We start from the raw sequence: 15517 nt of genomic DNA, 5'->3' as shown, positions 1-15517 counted from the left end.
AGTACAACAGGACATTTTATTACTGCAGACAGTAATGATCTAGCTTTCTATCGCTTAGCTTTCCTAAGTGAGCGGCCCACTACGAATAAATACACACAACATACAGTAGTACCTCAACTTAGGAGTGCCCCGACTTAAGAGTGTTTTGAGATAAGAGCTGTCTCTCAGCCCTTATGCTTTAAGTTGCATGCAAAAATGATTAAATCCTCACCATTACTTGATGTAAAAAATGCCACAGTGAACCCCGTAAGAGACACCCAAAACATCTGGCCATACTCACTAGCTTTGGCTTATAGCTAGATAGTTTGGACCATATTGTTTGCACCAAAGACATGCACCTGGGGATAGGTTGATTGGCAACACTAAATTGGCCTTAGTGTGTGAATGTGAGTGTGAATGTTGTCTGTCTATCTGTGTTGGCCCTGTGATGAGGTGGTGACTTGTCCAGGGTGTACCCCGCCTACCGCCCAAATTCAGCTGAGATAGGCTCCAGCCCCCCCCCGCGACCCCGAAAGGGACAAGCGGTAGAAAATGGATGGATGGATGGATGGATGTACCATACTGAAGCAGAAATGAGTCTAACGCCAGCCAAGGACGCTCAAATAATATCTAACTGACAGATATTTATCCATGAAAATATGGAAAAGCTGCTGATGGTGTGTTTGACCGACAAGCAGCTGGAGGGAGCTACTAGGTAAATGCTGGACATTATAACATTACTTCATAAAAACTACTGTAGTTGTTTGTAGTACATTTTATTGTATTTGTTTTATACAATATTTATTATCTTAAAGTTTGTTCTTCTGCGATGAGGTGGCGACTTGTCCAGGGTGTACCCCGCCTACCGCCCGAATGCAGCTGAGATAGGCTTCAGCACCCCACGCGATCCTGAAAGGGACAAGCGGTAGAAAATGGATGGATGGATGGATGGATGGATGCACCATACTTAAATAAAGTACCATCTATCTACTGAAGCAGAAATGAGTCTAACGCCAGCCAAGGACGCTCAAATAATATCTAACTGACAGATATTAATCCATGAAAATATGGAAAAGCTGCTGATGGTGTGTTTGACCGACAAGCAGCTGGAGGGAGATACTAGCTAAATGCTGGACATTATTATATTACTTCATTAAAACTACTGTAATTGTTAGTAGTACATTTTATTGTATTCGTTTTATACAATATTTATTATCTTAAAGTTTGTTCTTCTGCGATGAGGTGGCGACTTGTGCAGGGTGTACCCCGCCTACCGCCCGAATGCAGCTGAGATAGGCTCCAGCACCCCCCGCGACCCCGAAAGGGACAAGCGGTAGAAAATGGATGGATGGATGGATGGATGGATGGATGTACCATACTGAAGCAGAAATGAGTCTAACACCAGCCAAGGACGCTCAAATAATATCTAACTGACAGATATTAATCCATGAAAATATGGAAAAGCTGCTGATGGTGTGTTTGACCGACAAGCAGCTGGAGGGAGCTACTAGGTAAATGCTGGACATTATAACATTACTTCATAAAAACTACTGTAGTTGTTAGTAGTACATTTTATTGTATTTGTTTTATACAATATTTATTATCGTAAAGTTTGTTCTTCTGCGATGAGGTGGCGACTTGTCCAGGGTGTACCCCGCCTACCGCCCGAATGCAGCTGAGATAGGCTTCAGCACCCCCCGCGATCCCGAAAGGGACAAGCGGTAGAAAATGGATGGATAGATGGATGGATGGATGGATGGATGGATGGATGGATGCACCATACTTAAATAAAGTACTATCTATCTACTGAAGCAGAAATGAGTCTAACGCCAGCCAAGGACGCTCAAATAATATCTAACTGACAGATATTTATCCATGAAAATATGGAAAAGCTGCTGATGGTGTGTTTGACCGACAAGCAGCTGGAGGGAGATACTAGCTAAATGCTGGACATTATTATATTACTTCATTAAAACTACTGTAATTGTTAGTAGTACATTTTATTGTATTCGTTTTATACAATATTTATTATCTTAAAGTTTGTTCTTCTGCAATGAGGTGGCGACTTGTGCAGGGTGTACCCCGCCTACCGCCCGAATGCAGCTGAGATAGGCTTCAGCACCCCCCGCGATCCCGAAAGGGACAAGCGGTAGAAAATGGATGGATGGATGGATGGATGGATGGATGCACCATACTTAAATAAAGTACTATCTATCTACTGAAGCAGAAATGAGTCTAACGCATACCAAGGACGCTCAAATAATATCTAACTGACAGATATTTATCCATGAAAATATGGAAAAGCTGCTGATGGTGTGTTTGACCGACAAGCAGCTGGAGGGAGATACTAGCTAAATGCTGGACATTATTATATTACTTCATTAAAACTACTGTAATTGTTAGTAGTACATTTTATTGTATTCGTTTTATACAATATTTATTATCTTAAAGTTTGTTCTTCTGCGATGAGGTGGCGACTTGTGCAGGGTGTACCCCGCCTACCGCCCGAATGCAGCTGAGATAGGCTCCAGCACCCCCCGCGACCCCGAAAGGGACAAGCGGTAGAAAATGGATGGATGGATGGATGGATGGATGTACCATACTGAAGCAGAAATGAGTCTAACGCCAGCCAAGGACGCTCAAATAATATCTAACTGACAGATATTAATCCATGAAAATATGGAAAAGCTGCTGATGGTGTGTTTGACCGACAAGCAGCTGGAGGGAGCTACTAGGTAAATGCTGGACATTATAACATTACTTCATAAAAACTACTGTAGTTGTTAGTAGTACATTTTATTGTATTTGTTTTATACAATATTTATTATCTTAAAGTTTGTTCTTCTGCGATGAGGTGGCGACTTGTCCAGGGTGTACCCCGCCTACCGCCCGAATGCAGCTGAGATAGGCTTCAGCACCCCACGCGATCCCGAAAGGGACAAGCGGTAGAAAATGGATGGATGGATGGATGGATGGATGGATGGATGCACCATACTTAAATAAAGTACTATCTATCTACTGAAGCAGAAATGAGTCTAACGCCAGCCAAGGACGCTCAAATAATATCTAACTGACAGATATTTATCCATGAAAATATGGAAAAGCTGCTGATGGTGTGTTTGACCGACAAGCAGCTGGAGGGAGCTACTAGGTAAATGCTGGACATTATAACATTACTTCATAAAAACTACTGTAGTTGTTAGTAGTACATTTTATTGTATTTGTTTTATACAATATTTATTATCTTAAAGTTTGTTCTTCTGCAATGAGGTGGCGACTTGTCCAGGGTGTACCCCGCCTACCGCCCGAATGCAGCTGAGATAGGCTCCAGCACCCCCCGCTACTCTGAAAGGGACAAGCGGTAGGAAATGGATGGATGGAAGATTGTTACATGTTAAAATTGTGCTGTTTTGAGGGCGTCTGGTGGGTTGATTTGAGATGCAAGTGTTTAGATAGTTTGTAAGTCTTTGTAAGTTGAGGTACTTCTGTTTATGATAAACACATTATAATGGGACTTACTGTAAATATGTATACTGTATAAGAAGACGTGGCATGAGGGATTAGTGTTGCAAACTTGGCAACTTTGTTGCTATATTTAGTAAGTAGCGACACATTTTGTACTGTACTCTTTTGGAGACTTTAAACACAAAGACATGAAGGCTATTCTCTAAACGCAGTGGCAGGCAGCTCAGTCTTGCTTGTGAAATAAATGGAAAAAACACACACAAAGCAAGAGAATATTGTTCATTATTAATTCTCAACCTATTTGTTTTGCTTTTCAGGTTTTTTTGTTTACTTTTTGTTTATGTTAATACATGCAGATGTTGTAAAATTTATATTCCAAAGCTACGCATTCTGGATACACCAGAGGATAATTTGATTAAGCACCAATGTGTTTGCAGGCCTCCTCCAGCTCAATGATTTATAATTTATGTCCATATAATCCTATTTGTTGTGTTAAGTACAATCCAAAAAAATATATTCTTCCAAGTAGTAATAATTTGTTTTACTGTTATTGCATTGTATTAAAATGGTTGCAGTCCCAGAGTATGCCAATAGATGCCTCTACATCCGTCATACTGGTTCTATCAGTGAGTAGTAATTACAAATCTGAATCCAAGAATTAGTAGCAGCCAAATTTGACCACATTTTATTATTATTATTTATAATAATAGTAATTGGTATTATTTTATCATTATTACTTATTCAAACTGTTTCATTGTTATTGTTGGTTGTGAGATATCATATAGTTAATTCTACATGGTTTTACTTTCTCTACTTACGCTTACTCGTCTACTAACTCTCATATAGAGTGAGGCGTGTAGTGTCAGTTTCAACGTAAGTCTAAATTACCATTCATTGTTCCTTACCCGACAAAAGGACTAAAAGATGGGTACTGTTTAGGAGAAAATAAATTAACTTTCAAAGGCGAGCATCTTAACTACATTGCCAGTATAGAAGGTAGGATGTGTCTTAGAATAGTCGATTATTCAACTATTTAGTTCGGAAGAGTCTGATTTGACTATCAACTTTGCAGTCAAATCGTCGGACATTAAACCCCACTCTGAAATTTGGATTTTAGAAGTGGTGGAAACACAACTGGGTTGCGTACAGGAGGTGTGGTTTGAAGGAATTAGATGCATGTTTTGGAGTAATATGAATGGGAAACAAGTCGTTTTATAATGTAGTTTTTGTACGAAATAACAAAATAAAATAACTTTAATTGGGCTTTTCAAGATTGTGTTATGATTTGGTTTAATGTTTCGTTGTGAATCGTACTATGGCCAACGGGGCAAACAGCTGATACTTAAGCCATTGCACTACCAGGAATCAGGAAAGCTAGACTTCACTTGTTTGGATTTTTTATTTGTTTGTGGTTTATATTTCCGTGTGGGGGCCAACTCGCTCTTATCTTACATCTGACCGCTGATTGGTCAGCTGCTGGGTGTTGTCAATCATTGTCACCTTGGCAAGGAAGCAACCCCAGAAAGCCAATCAATGGGCTTGTGGGCCGTCTGAAGGGACAAACTTCAGTCTTAGCTGCCGTTTTAAACCTAGCGCTGTCTCGATTTAATAGTGTGACATTATTTTTGGATGTTAAAGCGCAGGGGATAAAACCAGCCTTCTAAAAAAATGTAAGGGGCATGTTCTGCTAAATTATGACCATGCCGAAGCCGAGTACTTCAGTAAACCATCTAGAGTAATCTCTGCTGTGTTTATTTGTTTATCTGAGTGTTTTAGTCTTTTTGAGTTGGAAAACGTGGCAAATGAGTTTGCAGTCCAAGAGAAGCAGCAAACAATTTGCAGTCCAGTTTTTATGATAGAATAGACATTCAATGACAGCTAAAACTAACCATCCAAATCTTTATCATTAGCTAACAACACCCAAAGCTAATGCGTGTGCACATGTTACATACGTAGTCTAGTCATTAAGTCCTAGAAGCCAGCGGGAAGAGAGTGGGATATTGTGCTTTAAAGGCCTACTGAAACCCACTACTACCGACCACGCAGTCTGATAGTTTATACATCAATGATGAAATCTTAACATTGCAACACATGCCAATACGGCCGGGTTAGCTTACTAAAGTGCAATTTTAAATTTTGCGCCAAAATATCCTGCTGAAAACGTTTCGGTATGATGACGCCTGCGCGTGACGTCACTGATTGTAGAGGACATTTTGGGACAGCATTGTGGCCAGCTATTAAGTCGTCTGTTTTCATCGCAAAATTCCACAGTATTCTGGACATCTGTGTTGGTGAATCTTTTGCAATTTGTTTAATGAACAATGGAGACAGCAAAGAAGAAAGCTGTAGGTGGGAAGCGGTGTATTGCGGCCGGCTGCAGCAACACAAACACGTAGTCGGTGTTTCATTGTTTACATTTCCGAAAGATGACAGTCAAGCTTTACCATTGGCCTGTGGAGAACTGGGACAACAGAGACTCTTACCAGGAGGACTTTGAGTTGGATACGCAGACGCGGTACCGTGAGTATGCAGCTGCGGCTTCCAAACATTTGATCGCTTACCCATACGTGCGTGCCGCTATGTGCATGTCACATACGTAACTTTGGGGACTTTGGGGAAATATATGTGCTGTGTGAACTTGGGGGAGGTGAACGGTACTTTGGGCTGTGGGATTGAGTGTGTTGTGCAGGTGTTTGAGTTGTATTGGCGGGTTATATGGACGAGAGGGGGGAGGTGTTTGTTATGCGGGATTAATTTGTGGCATGTTAAATATAAGCCTGGTTGTGTTGTGGCTAATAAGAGTATATATATGTCTTGTGTTTATTTACTGTTTTAGTCATTCCCAGCTGAATATCAGGTCCCACCCGCCTCTCAGAGCATCTTTCCTATGTGAATCGCTCCCACTGCCCTCTAGTCCTTCACTCTCACTTTCCTCATCCACAAATCTTCCATCCTCGCTCAAATTAATGGGGAAATCGTCGCTTTCTCGGTCCGAATCGCTCTCGCTGCTGTTGGCCATGATTGTAAACAATGTGCAGATGTGAGGAGCTCCACAACCGGTGACGTCACGCGCATATCGTCTGCTACTTCCGGTACAGTTTTTATCAGCGACCAAAAGTTGCAAACTTTATCGTCGATGTTCTCTACTAAATCATTTCAGCAAAAATATGGCAATATCGCGAAATGATCAAGTATGACACATAGAATGGACCTGCTATCCCTGTTTAAATAAGAAAATCGCATTTCAGTAGGCCTTTAAATACATTGGAAAGTTAATAAGGTTTCTCATTGTATCCCATTGGGTTGAGTTTTTTCTTGCGCTGATGTGGGATCTGAGCCGAGGGTGTCGTTGTGGCTTGTGCAGCCCTTTGAGACACCTGTGATTAAGGGCTATATAAATACACTTTGATTGATTGATGATTGAAAGTTAGCGCTGTGTAAATGTTGCAAACAGCCTAATATTCGACAACAAAAATGCTTAGGTAAAGACAGCCCTATTAGAATGTTTTTTTTTGTCTCCATTACAATACACTTCGTTCATGTGGTGTCAAGTTGACATTTTCACGTCAGGATTGCAAACCTGCGGTGTGAAGGCCACAGGCCCGAGCCTGGTCTCTTGGCGCTGAGGAGGTGCATGGCAGGATCTGGATGACTGAAGAGGTGGCAGAAGCAAAACATGGCACAAACTAACACACCTGAAGGAGCGCGGCCATCCTAAAAAAGCACAAAAGCAGAATAATGAATCCTAGAAGAGTTTGATAAATAAGCACTAAGCAGGATTACTGAATACAATGTATTCATGCACATTTAAAGTTATTTACGGTACTTAGAAAAAGTGACGGAAACTTTGTCACTTCAGAGTTCATGTTAGGTCATGTTAGGTGACCAAGAGGCACATTTGGGCACTTCCGGGTTTCAGGCGATGGTCTAGAGTCCCATTAGACTACTGTTTGTTTACCTGAATCAGTGCAGCTTTGGGCGTATTTTGAAAGGTTTAGAGCAGTGGTTCTTAACCTGGGTTTGATCGAACCCTAGGGGTTCGGTGAATCGGCCTCAGGGGTTCGGCGGAGGTGAAAACACACCCGACTCATGTAAATACAAACTTCTCCCTATCGGCGTATTACGGATACGGCAACAGCAGAAGTCACACTGATTTGCAGGTGTGTAATTTGTTGTGAGTTTATGCACTGTGTTGGTTTTGTTGTTTGAACAAGGTGATGTTCATGCACGGTTCAATTTGTGCACCAGTAAAAAAACATGGTAACACTTTAGTATGGGGAACATATTCACCATTAATTAGTTGCTTATTAACATGCAAATTAGTAACATATTGGCTCTTAACTAGTCATTATTAAGTACTTATTAATGCCTTATTTGGCATGGCCTTATTATAACCCTAACCCTCTAACCCTGGCCCTAACCCTAACCAAATAACTCTAAAGTAAGTCTTTGTTACTTAGAATATGTTCCCCTAGTGTTCAAAAAACTCTAAATTAAGTCTTCGTTACTTAGAATATGTTCCCCATACTAAAGTGTAACCGAAAACATATAACTTTGTCTTGAATTTGAAAAAAAAAAATTTATTTTTCACTAAAGAAGGGTTCGGTGAATGCGCATATGAAACTGGTGGGGTTTGGTACCTCCAACAAGGTTAAGAACCACTGGTTTAGAGGCAATTATAAAAGCGATCATGAAAAATATATTTTAAATGGGATGGTGTGGATTTTTACACCTTTAAGAAAAATATATTTTTTTAAAGATTTAAACCATTTATCATCACCAAAAGGTTACAGCTTGCTACAACCTCACTTCATTTGACACTTTAGAGAAGAAAAGATTGAAGGCACATCATGTCTTTACATCTGAGGGGTCCACAAATTACACATTAATCTGTAAAAGACAAAGTTGGACTTAATCGCAAATCGCTAAGCTCCGTATTTGATTGACATAAGTGCCGTGCTGCTGTGATCGTGATGCTAATGATAAAAAGGAGAAGTTTGTTTGCAGTTGATTTCCTGCTACAAATGTCAGTCTCATCTACAATTCATGTCGGCAGTTGTTTTTATGGTGTAAAGTTTACATTTTGTCTCATTATTTAGCAATAGATGTCCCTGTTGTTCAGCATGAATCTTTATTAGCGATATCAAGATTTAGTATATGCTGTTGAGCCTTCGAGAAATGTATTGATCTAGTTTATTAATCCTATTAAGGATATATTCTTGATACTAATGAATACAGGGCTCAAATTTAATCACGGCAAATGCGTCAAGTGCCGCGACCGCCCTCGTCATTTGCCGTAATGGCCTAAAAAACTGACCAGCATCGGCGGCAAGAACATGCCGTGACCGCCCTTGACTTTTTACTTGTTAATGGATAAGGGATGTAACAGTAAACGGTATAATGATAATTTTCACATCTCATAAGCTTGACAACACACTGTGTCCAATATTTTCACAAAGATAAAATAAGTCATATTTTTGGTTCATTTAATAGTTAAAACAAATTTACATTATTGCAATCAGTTGATAAAACATTGTCCTTTACAATTATAAAAGCTTGTTACAAAAATCTACTACTCTGCTTGCATGTCAGCAGACTGGGGTAGATCCTGCTGAAGTCCTATGTATTGAATGAATAGAGAATCCTTTTGAATCGGGAAAAAAATAGTTTTTGATTCAAAAACGATTTTTTTCCCAGAGTAGTAGATTTTTGTAACAAGCTTTTATAATTGTAAAGGACAATGTTTTATCAACTGATTGAAATAATGTAAATTTGAATCGTGTTGAATTGAAAAAAAATCGATTTTAAATCGAATCGTCAACCGAAGAATCTATATTGAATCGAATCGTGGGACACCCAAAGATTCACAGCCCTAATATATATATATATATATATATATATATATATATATGTATATGCATATGTATATGCATGCTTTGGAGCCCCTGCCTCAAAAGAAAATAATATTTGCCTTGGTGCCCTAAAATATTAGCCCTCCTTTAAGGCAACACTTGCCTTGACCTTGAAAAGTTAAAATTCGAGGCCTGACTAACGAATAGCACCAATGACGCAATAATGTTGTAATCCGTGTAGAATAAAGTAGTTTAGCTATCCTGCACAACAACTACACTTTTAGTTATGATGGATTGGACTAACAATTAAAATATTTATTACTGTAACTTAACATGACGATAGTTTATTTGCACAACTAGATATTCCTAGTTATATTTAGGCATAGCAACCACAAAATAACACAAACTAATGCCATCTATTGTCAGCATTTTCTGCTCAAACTCTACACTCACTCTCACTTGTTATAATGCTACGCTCAAGCTGCTTGACCTTTGTGTGAATTAAGCCACAAAGGAGTCATATGCAACCCAGCTATAGCGTAATAGCATTTATCTTGACACATACAGATAGATACATAAATAAACATTCACTTCAGGGGGGGGCGTGAAAAAAGTATGTCCCCTAGGAAAAAATTGCTATGAATAAGTTCCAAACAGTCCCTTTAATGAAGTGCTTCTTAAATAGTGGGGCGGGAAAGCAAGGATTGAAAAACTGTCGTAGCATGAGTGAACAACATAATAGTCGGCAATGTTGAACGAGCTAAGAGAAAACCAACAAACCTGAAATGCAAACAGAGAACGCAACATTCGTCAAGGAACTGTGCAGAGTGAACGGCGATACGGGTATATAAAGTAAGTGTGATTAGTGGGGAATAAGTGGGGACACTAATTAGTAAACAGAAACTGGTGTATAAAGCTCAGTGCTCCTAGCAACGGGAAAGTAAACAAGGAAGGAATACAAGCGCTGGCAAAATAAATATACCCTAAAGCTGGAAAAACTGTAACCAACACAAAACAAGACATGACCTGTCTCTTCAGGTCATGTCTTAGGTCATGTCTTGTTTGACACCTGTTCCACATGTTTTCTGGTTATCACGCCCCTGGTTGACTTGGCATACCCCCAAACACACGCAGGCAAACGGCGCATGCGCAACTGTGCCATAGCCCAGACTGATAGAGAAACAAGTGGTGAGAGAGTGAGAATTAGTGGCAGAATCAGTGGGGGAAACTTATTAAAAATATATATATATTTCATAATAAAAGACACTAAAGGACTGGATTAGACTTCAGGTGAAAATGTGTTGCATTTGTGTGTGCGTGTCCATTTTGTGTTAAACTGTTTAAAAAAGCATAATGTGAAATTAAAAAAAACATTTGTATAAATCAAACAAATTGTCTTGTCCCATATTGGGTGTACATTTGAATAAAGTACACTTACTGAAGATAAAATAATATATATTTGCCATTAATTGTGATTCATTATGAGTGAACAATGGACAAAATTAGATTAATTGCGATTAAATCAATCTGCAACATATATATGTTTATTGGAAAAATATTGGACAATTATATGCCAGCAGTTTGTAATTGTTTGTTTCATTAAACAAAATTAAATATTGGACAATTACAGTATATGCCAGCAGTTTGTACTTGTTTGTTTCATTAAAAAAAATTAAATTAAATCTTAAAACTAAACAGTTGTATTTTTTGCATTCCATTCCCTTATCATGCCAAAAATGAACCAAAACGGAGGTATGGACCGAACTGTTGATTGCGGAATATTGATAAACCCTTAGTAATAGTGCATGACAGTAAAGATTAGAGTAAAGCTTCTCAGTTACGAACTTGACTTAGAGAAATCATGCGAAATAATTCATCTTACCGAGCAGGTGATGACACACACATTCTTGGGGTTCTGTTTGAGCCAGTTGTGCATGTTCTTACACACGGCGAATAGGTTGTGCAGGCTGGGAGCCTGGCGAGAAGGCCAATTACACTCTGAAACCTGGAGAGAGAATGAAGAATGGAGCAAGGGAAAGAAGGAGAACAGACAGGGCAAAAAAAATGCAGTTAGACAAACGGGATGGGACAAACAGAGGGAAGGGAGGCAAAAGGCAAAGGATAAAGCAGAGCAAGCACAACACACAAGCTGCCATGATGAGTCATCTGTGAAGAAACGCTAACTTCCACAGGCAGCTATCTAGGCCATGTTAACTCCATAACTGCCTTGCAGGTAGCTGTTAGGTAGCTATTCCTTTTTTGTTGAATATGGTATCTTACAGGGAGGACAGTTAAAAAAAGACAGATACACATTACTGTGCAAAGAAGGCTTTGAGAATGACGAACAAATCTATGGGGTGCAATTTTTTCTAGAACCAGTAACTTCGTAATTAAGTATTTTAAAGCTCGTAATGTACTTTATGTGCATGAAAATTATTTCACGAGTAGGAATGAGTATTGTTTGCATTTTAACCAATACAAGTATCAAACTGGTACTTTTCAAACCAGTACTTAAAAGAAAAAAATTAAATGTTGTTGTTAAAAATAATAAATTTTTATTGTTTGACTTTATTCCTATGGAACATTGTGGCATTCAAGTTGAACAGACTAGTAATTTAATTTGCATATTTTAATAATATATAGTAATTTCCAGGCTATAGACTTCAGCTAAATATAAACCACACCAACCTACTTTTTGGATAAATATTATTTTGTACATATATTGGCCGCACAAGTCTACAACCCCTTAAAGGCCTACTGAAAGCCACTACTACCGACCACGCAGTCTGATAGTTTATATATCAATGATGAAATCTTAACATTGCAACACATGCCAATACGGCCGGGTTAACTTATAAAGTGACATTTAAAACTTCCCGGGAAATATACGGCTGAAACATCGCGGTATGATGACGTATGCGCGTGACGAAGTCAGAGTAACGGAAGTTATGGTACCCCGTAGAATCCTATACAAAAAGCTCTGTTTTCATTTCATAATTCCACAGTATTCTGGACATCTTTTGCAATTTTTTTAATGAACAATGAAGTCTGCAAAGAAGACAGTTGTAGGTGGGATCAGTGTATTAGCAGCGGACTACAGCAACACAACCAGGAGGACTTTGTTGGAGCGCTAGCCGCGCTAGCCGCCGACCTCACCTTGACTTCCTACGTCTCCGGGCCGCCAAACGCATCGGGTGAAGTCCTTCGTCCTTCTGCCGATCGCTGGAACGCAGGTGAGCACGGGTGTTGATGAGCAAATGAGCAAATGAGGGCTGGCTGACGTAGGTGGAGAGCTAATGTTTTTAGCATAGCTCTGTGCAGTCCGGTTGCTAAGTTAGCTTCAATGGCGTCGTTAGCACAGCATTGTTAACCTTCGCCAGCCTGGAAAGCATTAACCGTGTATTTACATGTCCACGGTTTAATAGTATTGTTGATTTTCTATCTATCCTTCCAGTCAGGGGTTTATTTCTTTTGTTTCTATATGCAGTTAAAGCAAGATGCTATCACGTTAGCTCGTAGCTAAAGCATTTCGCCGATGTATTGTCGTGGAGATAAAAGGCACTGAATGTCCATTTCGCGTTCTCGACTCTCATTTTCAAGAGGATATAGTATCCGAGGTGGTTTAAAATACAAATCTGTGATCTACAATAGAAAAAGGAGAGTGTGGAATCCAATGAGCCAGCTTGTACCTAAGTTACGGTCAGAGCGAAAAAAGATACGTCCATCGCTGCCTCTCAAGTCATTCACTGTAACGTTCCTCATCTACGAATCTTTCATCCTCGCTCAAATTAATGGGGTAATCATCACTTTCTCGGTCCGAATCTCTCTCGCTCCATTGTAAACAACTGTGAATTGTGAGGAATCCTAGCTCCTGTGACGTCACGCTACTTCCGGTACAGGCAAGGCTTTTTTTTATCAGCGAGCAAAAGTTGCGAACTTTATCGTCAATTTTCTCTACTAAATCCTTTCAGCAAAAATATGTCAATATCGCGAAATGATGAAGTATGACACATAGAATGGATCTGCTATTCCCGTTTAAATAAAAAAAAATCATTTCAGTAGGCCTTTAAGTCGTCATTGTCGCGTCAAGCAGCCCTTTTGGGGCTCGTTACTGGTGGTGAATTTCCGTTCCGTCCAACAGTTGTTTCCCTTTTTGATGGCCAGGTCTTCGTTGTGTGCATTTCGTAAATTTTTCTACAAGACGATGGTGAGTCCACAACAGGCTAAATGGCTGACTGAATGATCGTATGAGTGCATTCGATTAAACTTAAACAATTTCATTGGTCCACCGTGACCTGTTTGGCAATTTCATTGTTCTGATATAACGAGGCTAAGTTTAATGGGGGAAGTGAAGCTTGTGAACCCAAAAAAATCCATAAATGAGAAAAGCGTGTAGCGGCTTAAAGACCAGAAATTACGGTAAATAAAATGTTAATTAGGTAATATGTTAACTAGGTAATATGTTAAAAAAATAAGAAATAAAATAAACAACACCTTGTCATCATTATTGCAGAAAATACAGCAACAATGCAGAACACAATGTGCATTAAAATAACTTGTTTGACTGTTGTAATATTAATTCTCATTATTCTGGTGTTTGTTTATGCACTTCGCTCGCCATGACCGGTTGGGTGCATAATGAGGAAGTGAGGTGTTATACCTGGTGTTGACTCGATAAGGGCGACTATAAAGTTCAAAAAGAGATTCAGACTCTCTGTGCTTCAGTCTGGACAGCTACATTACTTACAAGAAAATAACTTGAACAATATCACCATCAAGCTCTTGTTGCAGGTGGCTGAGACGGCATTGGAATTGGGGGTTAAATCACCAAAATTATTCCCGAGCGTGGCCACCGCTGCTGCTCACTGCTCCCCTCACCTCCCAGAGGATGGGTCAAATGCAGAGGGTAATGTCACCACACCTAGTGTGTGTATGACTATCAGTGGTACTTTTTTAAATTTATTTAGCACTAATAACACCTTTTTTTTTAATGTCGGCACCAGTGCCATTATGGAAATGAATTTTGGTACCCATCCCTAGTCATAAGGCAGTGCTTTACCCACCCTGTTGGAAAATTTGGCGCCACGGTAGTTGCGCTGTGACAGGTTGAAGACAGTGTAGTGGTCAGCATGGCGACTGTCAAGGAACGATCGGATGTCTTCCACATGGTTTTGGTAGCCAATCTGCACAGACTCTGCTGGGTAAGTCATCACTGAAAAATAACATAATTGAGAGGATAGTTTACAGCAAAACAAATAATAAAGCATTGTTGCTTTCTTCTAGTAGAGTAAATTGAAAATGTAAAATTATCTAAATAAGGAGATTCCCAAATGAGCCCTAATTTTTCCCAAAAGCCTAAAGAGGGAAATTGTTGTCTCACTGACTATGTCCTCTGAAGGACATGGTGCTGCTCCACACTGCTGAGCGTGTAATGCTGACGGCTATTTAAGACTGAGAGAGTTATTCAATTTGTGGATATGCCTACGTTTTATTGCAATATTAGACATACAATTGCTATGCATTCTATTACTACTCATATATATACTCATATATATGCCAATTTCAATTCCACACTGAATTCAACAAATGTTAAGGATTTTTTAGTTTGGCTTTGAAGGAAATGTAAATAATAATTATTTAAATACAGTTCGGAAACAGATTATTAATATCCTGGCTAATTATTATTATATTACTCAGGAAGAGCATCTGGTGTAAAAACTAAACTTACTTGTTGTGGCAGAATGTGAAATATTTTTTTCAGCAATATTCCAAACACAACTACAAAAAAGTATATTCAAGTAAAAAGTTTACCAAGGTGTGAATAATAGTGTGCCTGACATTACCTAGATAAGATGCTTCATGCAGGGAATTGTCAAACTTGTGGTTCTGTTTGTTTACCTATGATTCGTGATGTGATGTAGGCAATGTCCAGCTCTCCTTTCGTGTACCTGTAACATAAAAAGTTCCCTCTTTTCAGGAATATGTTTACAGTATTTGTAGATACCACTTTTTGTTGGGCCAAGGCACTTTCTAAAAATAACAATAATGATTAATAATAGAATATATTATAGATTTTAATATTTGCGTGTATTAAAAATGTAATAAAACACACACAAAGCTGATCTACAAAGCTTGTGCGCCAAGGATTGGTTCTCTTAAATGACCAAAATAGATAGCGCAATCCATTTAGCGTGTTTGCCCACAATACTTGGAGGAGGCAA

At 39.2% G+C, this 15517-nt stretch overlaps 1 protein-coding gene across 8 annotated transcripts in view; it reads right to left on the bottom strand.

Annotated features, from left to right (window-relative positions):
• The window catches only part of dnajc6 (DnaJ (Hsp40) homolog, subfamily C, member 6), an 80791-nt gene that overhangs the window by 26735 nt on the left and 38539 nt on the right, over positions 1-15517 (bottom strand). For all 8 annotated transcript variants that reach the window (XM_062028271.1, XM_062028272.1, XM_062028273.1 and 5 more), the window contains 4 exons: positions 15195-15244; positions 14360-14508; positions 11179-11301; positions 7025-7158 (listed from right to left, as the gene is read on the bottom strand). In XM_062028271.1, the coding sequence (XP_061884255.1) occupies positions 7025-7158; positions 11179-11301; positions 14360-14508; positions 15195-15244 (456 nt within the window). The remainder of the gene's footprint in view (positions 1-7024; positions 7159-11178; positions 11302-14359; positions 14509-15194; positions 15245-15517) is intronic.

Source organism: Entelurus aequoreus, linkage group LG19, assembly GCF_033978785.1.
Source record: "Entelurus aequoreus isolate RoL-2023_Sb linkage group LG19, RoL_Eaeq_v1.1, whole genome shotgun sequence".
Taxonomy (NCBI): Eukaryota; Metazoa; Chordata; class Actinopteri; order Syngnathiformes; family Syngnathidae; genus Entelurus; species Entelurus aequoreus.
Note: the sequence above shows the minus strand (reverse complement) of the source record. Positions and strands in the feature narration are given on the sequence as shown.